Source organism: Apteryx mantelli, chromosome 3, assembly GCF_036417845.1.
Source record: "Apteryx mantelli isolate bAptMan1 chromosome 3, bAptMan1.hap1, whole genome shotgun sequence".
Taxonomy (NCBI): Eukaryota; Metazoa; Chordata; class Aves; order Apterygiformes; family Apterygidae; genus Apteryx; species Apteryx mantelli.
This window is the reverse complement of record NC_089980.1, coordinates 68,260,122-68,265,505: the sequence shown is the minus strand read 5'-3', so window position 1 is coordinate 68,265,505 and position 5,384 is coordinate 68,260,122. Positions and strand designations below refer to the sequence as shown.

Genomic DNA, 5,384 nt, shown 5'->3' with positions numbered 1-5,384 from the left:
TCTCTTGCCTTTTTCTTCTTTTTTTCTTTCCTTTTTTCATCATCCCCTTTTCTTCCCATTTTCTCCTTCCCTATTTGCTCTCTTCTTCTTTTCTTTCCTTTTTCTCTTTCATTGTCTTTTCTTTTTCTGTCCTTGTTTCTATCCTTTTTCCCCTTTTCCTTTTCATTCCTTTCCTTTTGCTTTCCTTTTTCTCTTGCCTTATTTTCTCTTTCCTTTTTCTTTCCGATTTTCTCTTCTTTTTCCTTTTTCTTTTCTCCCTTTCTTTCTTCTCTTTCCTTTTTGCCTCTCCTTTTTTCGTTCCTCTTTGATTCTTTCTTGTCTCTCCTTTTTTCTTCCTACTTTTCTCTATTTTCTTTCATTTTCCTTTTTTCTTTCTATGCTGTGCCTTCCTTCTCTTTTCCTTTTTCTCTTTTTTCTCTTTCCTCTTCCTCTCTCCTTTTTTCTTTAGTATTTCCCTTTCCTTTTTGTCCTTTCATTTTTTCTTCTGTCCTCACTATTTCTTTTCTTCTCTTTTTACTCTTTCCTTCTTCTTTCTCCTCCTTCCTTTTCTTCGGCCATGTGTGTATGTGTGTGTGTGGGGGGGTTATTTGCCATTTTTTCTCTTTCCTTTTTTTTTCTCTCCTTCTTTTTGAGCCATTTTTTCTCTTTCCCTTTTCCCTTTCCCTTTTTTCTCTTGCCTCTTTTCTCTTTCATTTTCCCTTTCCTTTTTTCCCATCCTTTTTTCTCTTTATATTTTTTGTCTTCCTTTTTCTCTTTCCAGTCTTCATTTCTTTTTTCTCCTTTTTCCCTTCTTTCTTTCTTGTTTCTTGTTTCTTTTTCTTCTTTTTCTCTTTTCCACTTTCCTTTTTTCTCATTCCATTTCCCTTTTCTTTTTCTGCCCTTTTCCTTTCCTTTCCTTTCCTTTCCTTTCCTTTCCTTTCCTTTCCTTTCCTCCTTCCTTTTTTCCGTCCTTTTTACTCTTCCCCTTTTTCTTTCCTCTCCTTTCCCTTTTCATTCCTTTCCTTTCCTTTTTCTCTTGACTTATTTTCTCTTTCCTTTTACTCTTTCCATTTTTCTCCTCTTTTTTGCCTTCCCTTTTTTCTCTTTCCTTCTTTTATCTTCCTCATTTTCTCTTTTCCTTTTTCTCTTTCTTTCTTCTCTTTCTTCTCTTTCCTCCTTTCTTTCCTTTTCTCTTTTCCTTTTCCTCTTTCCTTTGTCTTCCTTTCTTCTCTCTCCAGTCTTTCTTTCTCTTTCCTCCTTTTTCTTTCCTTTCTTTTTTCTCTTCCTTTGTCCTTCCTTCTCTTTCTTTTGGCTCTTTCCTTTTTGCTCTTCCCTTTTTTCACTCCTCTTTCCTGTTCCCACCCTTGCATTCTTCTCTTTCATTTTGTCTCTTCTTTTGCTTTCCCTTCGTTCCCTTTGCTTTCTCCCCTTTTCTTGGTTATTTCTTTTTTCTCTCTCCTTCTTTCTTTTTTCCTACCTTACCCTCTTTACCTTTTCTTTTTTTCTCTCTTTTTTTCCTTTCATTCCTTTCTTTCTTTTCTTTCCTTTTTCTTTCCTTTTCCTTTCCTTTCTTTCCTTCCTTCCCTTTTTCACCGGCTATTTCTTTTTGCATTCATTCCATGGTTAGCTGTTTCAGAAAGGAACCCCGGATGTTTCCTTGCAGGCTTGATCTCTTTTTGGCTCATGCAAGCAAGCCTGAAGCTCCTGATCCTTGCCCCCCAGCCCACCCTGTTTCTTACACTCAAAGCACCTCCGGCCAGCCCAATCTGCCTCAATACCTGCCCACGACGACCCTGTGGGGCTCTGATGCCTCCTGCCCCAGGCTCAGCATGCAACAGTGATGCTGCTGGCTGCTCAGATGGTTCTGGCGGCCCACAAGCAGGAAGAGGCAACGGCAGCAGGTCCCAGGGCAATTACGGAGGGGCCCTGCGAAGCAGGATGGCAGAGCTCCAGGCAGCAGCTGCAGGGCCTTTGTGGGGCAGAGCCACCGGACGATTGTTCAGGCACGATGGCGGGCGTTTGTTCCAGGGCTGCCTTCTCCAAGCTCAGCTCTTGCCGCCCAGCGGCAACATTGCCCGCACTTCTGCTGCCTTTCTGGTGCCTTCTGCTCTTTTCGGAGCCCTCCTGCAAGGACAGCGCTGGCTCTGAGTAGCTCCTGTGCAAGGTGCTGGGATCGTTTTTCCCATGAGGCAGTGGAGGAGCAGAGGTGCATGTTGCATATGTCCCGCTCCCGCCGGGGCTTCTGCCTCGGGGCTGCTGCCTCTCAGAGGTTGGGCGGCCGCATCCATCTTTGGGCTCGGGGCTGTCATGAGCAGCAGCGTCCTGCTGAGCAGCACCTGGGTGTCCTGTGGGGAGAAAGAGCCTCTTAGCTAGTTTTTACTGGCTCGCCAAAGGGAAAAGGGGACTTTCCTGGTGGGCCCGCGTGGCCCGGGCAGATGGCAAGGTACACCCTTGGCAGCACCTATGGCTGTGAGGAGCAGTTCGGGAGACACAAGTACCCGCGGGGGCAATCTCCTTCACGGGGAGAATGCAGTTCGAGTCCAGAGGGAGCAAGGCTGTGAAGAGCAGAGCTGTGCAGATGTTGAAGCTCTGGGATGCCTTTTGTTGAGTTCAGGAGTGTCATTCGGAACTTCTGGGAAGGGTTGCAGCAGGAAAGCACTGCCATGAGGTTTTGAAGCCCCCGCACTGCTCTACATTGCCACAGATGTCTGCCCATACCCGGCTCAAGAGCTGGAACCAGCAGCCCTGCTCAGTGCCAATGCTCAGTGCATCCTCCTACCTGCGGAGCTGCCCGTGTGCTCGTGGGCCTCCTCGGCCGAGGGGCTGCCAGGCAAGGCCGTGTCTCCCCAAATATTGCCGTGCAGTTCTCAGTGAGGAAAGCCACCAGCATCGTCACCTGCACACAAAAAACCAGGGCTGTCAGTGCAAGGGGCTGGAAATGGGCTCAGCAGTCTTTCCCGAACCTCACGGATGTTTCTGTCCCGAAAGCTGTAGCTCTGTGGCTGCAGCTCCAATATGAGATTGGCCTGTCCCATTGCAGAGAGGCCAGCTGAGGGGCACCCCCAATGCTCCCAGGTGCTGCTTTGTTTACCTTTTGCCATGGCCGCGGGGTCTGTGGGGAGGGCTCGGCTGTGCCCCAAAGCAGGTAGCTCGCTAGTGAGCTCAAAACATACCTTGTCGTTCATCTCTTTCCTCACTTCCAGTGGGAGCGTGCTGTCAGTGCCAGGGCTCAGCATGCTGGGCCCAACGCAGATCGCCAGGTTGCTGGAGTCCATCCTGCTGGTGTCTGCGTTTTGGCTGATGCGGTGGAGCACAGCGAGCAAGGGCTTGAGCAGGAGGAGATTTGGCCTGGGCAGTTTGGCAGCCACCCTAAGTGAGCACAAGCAAAACGTCCCATGAATTCAGGGGCCAGCGGCCGCTGCTTCTTGCTGTGGGCAAGCCTCAAGCAAACTCTCACAAACGGTGCATCCTGCCCAGAGAGGAGCGCTTGGGCTTGCTTTCACTCCTTTACACAAGTCCTCCTGAGAAATCCCCGAGGGCAGCTGCGCCTGTGGTTAAGTACAAGATCCCGAGTTACAAGATCTTGCCTGAAAGGCGAGCCTTTCAGCACAGTCCCTGCTTTTCTGTAGCTCGCCAGTGTGAAAAAAGGCGAGGCTGTCAGGAGACGTGCCGGGAGGCTTTGCCAAGGCCCATGAAAGCCTGTGGCTGCATGGTGGAGCAGGCGCACTAGCAAGCTCATCAAAAGGACAGGTTTTGGCATGAGCCTGCCCATTTCCAGAGAAGGCCCTGGCCTCTGCCAGCCCCTCCATAACGCTGGGACTAGCTACAGCACTTACTTTTTCAGTTTGTCAATCTTTTCCTCCCTGCTGGGCTTCTCCAGAGCCAGCATCCAGTCCTCAAACAGGGCTGCCGACAGCAGTTGGGAGGGGATACCTCAGAGGAAGTCCTGCAAGGGCGAGATACGGAGGTGAGGCTTTGCACATCAGCCCTGAGCCCAGAGGGAGCATCCCCGGCACTTGGGCTCAAGTGCCTAGCAGCCTTTAGTCCACCCAGAAATCTCAGGCTTCCTCCTTGAGGAGGGTGCTGGTGAGCAGGAGGAGCAGGAGGAGGAGGAGGAAGTGAGTTTCCCAGGGGCAGGCAGGAAAGCAGTGGCGGAAGCAGGGCACCTGAAAAGCAGATGGAAAACACAAATGCCAAGCTTTCCCAAGGGTGGGAAAACACGTCGTTTGGCTGGGCTGTGCTTTCAGCTTTGAGTTTCCCCGGGACCTGCCTAGGCACTCGAGCAGGTCCGTGCAGGTTTGCAAGGTGCTCTCACAGCTGCCAGCCGCAAGAATTCACCTTCAAGACTACTGCCAGCAGGTGCACAGGTCTGCTTGCCAAGTCAACGGTCTCTCCTTTGCTGAGGTCCTCCTTCAAGTCCCTGTGGGCTTTCTCACTCGCAGCTTTGTGGAATATGCCCTCCGTGGCAGGGCCTTCCCTATACAAGATGGCCAGGAGATCCTGCGGGAAAAGGCAGGCAGTGGTGGGAGAAGGGTTACGTGGGTGCCGAAAGGCCCTTTAGCCCCAGGGGAGCCTTTGTTCGCAGACGGAGGCAAGTCTTTGCTGCGCAGGCACACTCTGCTTTGCTTGGGTTCGCAGCTAGTTCTCCCTGCAGGTAGATTAGCCGGGGAGTAACCTGGCTGCCCCCCAAGCCACCCTCTCAACCCCTTTCTTCAGGGAAAGACAGAAACCCCTGGCTGGTGACGCTGCTGAGAGCTTCCTTTCGGTGACTTCTGCAAGACCACCTACGTGCCCCCTCGGGAGCAGATGTGCTTCTCCTCCTCCTGCTCTGGCCTTGTCTCCACTCCAGAGTTCCTTCCCGCAGCAGCTGTGCAGGCTGCACAAACCCGTGGTCCTGAGCCCTTTGGCTTGTGCAAGGGGATGCCAACTTGAGGCCTTACCGGTGAGAAGTGCATGTGGAGGGCAAGCCCTCGATTCCCTGTCTGCTGAGAGCCACGGCCCAAGTGCTGGGGGTGCTGCGTCGCACGAGAAGCCGGCAACAGGCTAACTGCATGGCCAGGCTGGCTTACCTGGACTGGCTGGGGCAGGGTCTCGTCTTCACCACAAAGAGCAGCCAGAGGCTGGCCAAAGAGAGGGCTCCTGAGGCCAGAGTCTGACTGCCCTGGGCAATCCCCACTGGCCGAGAGTCGTCTCCCAGCAAACGGCCAAGGGATCAGCCTCTTTCTTTTCTTCGTCCCATCTGCTGCAAGCAAGCGGAAAGCAAAAGTCGGGTGAAAAAGGCAGGGGGAGAGAGCTCTGCTGCCTGTTGTGTGCGTGCAGTGCCGTGGGAGGCCGAAGGAAGAGCAGAGCTGGGTGCGGAAACAGCGACTCCGCCCCAACGGGGGAAACGGAAAGACAACAAAGGC

General features: G+C 51.9%; 1 protein-coding gene across 1 annotated transcript; it reads right to left on the bottom strand.

The window, feature by feature from the left end:
* Window positions 1-1,342: 1,342 nt before the first annotated feature.
* Window positions 1,343-5,078, bottom strand: LOC136991675 (rho GTPase-activating protein 35-like). Its single transcript, XM_067294763.1, has 5 exons — window positions 5,049-5,078; window positions 3,816-3,925; window positions 3,153-3,348; window positions 2,759-2,875; window positions 1,343-2,324 (listed from the first exon to the last, which is right to left on the bottom strand). The coding sequence occupies exons 2-5, from the start codon at window positions 3,866-3,868 to the stop codon at window positions 2,025-2,027; spliced, it is 666 nt and encodes a 221-aa protein (XP_067150864.1). The 5' UTR covers window positions 3,869-3,925; window positions 5,049-5,078; the 3' UTR covers window positions 1,343-2,024.
* Window positions 5,079-5,384: the final 306 nt, after the last annotated feature.

Bases quoted from the DNA above. Each gene is read 5' to 3' on its own strand.
- LOC136991675 (XM_067294763.1), bottom strand. From the start codon at position 3,868: ATGCTGGCTCTGGAGAAGCCCAGCAGGGAGGAAAAGATTGACAAACTG. The intron at 3,349-3,815 runs GTAAGTGCTGTA...GTGCTCACTTAG, and splicing joins AAGATTGACAAACTGAAAAA to GGTGGCTGCCAAACTGCCCA. The intron at 2,325-2,758 runs GTAGGAGGATGC...TTCTCCCCACAG, and splicing joins GCACACGGGCAGCTCCGCAG to GACACCCAGGTGCTGCTCAG.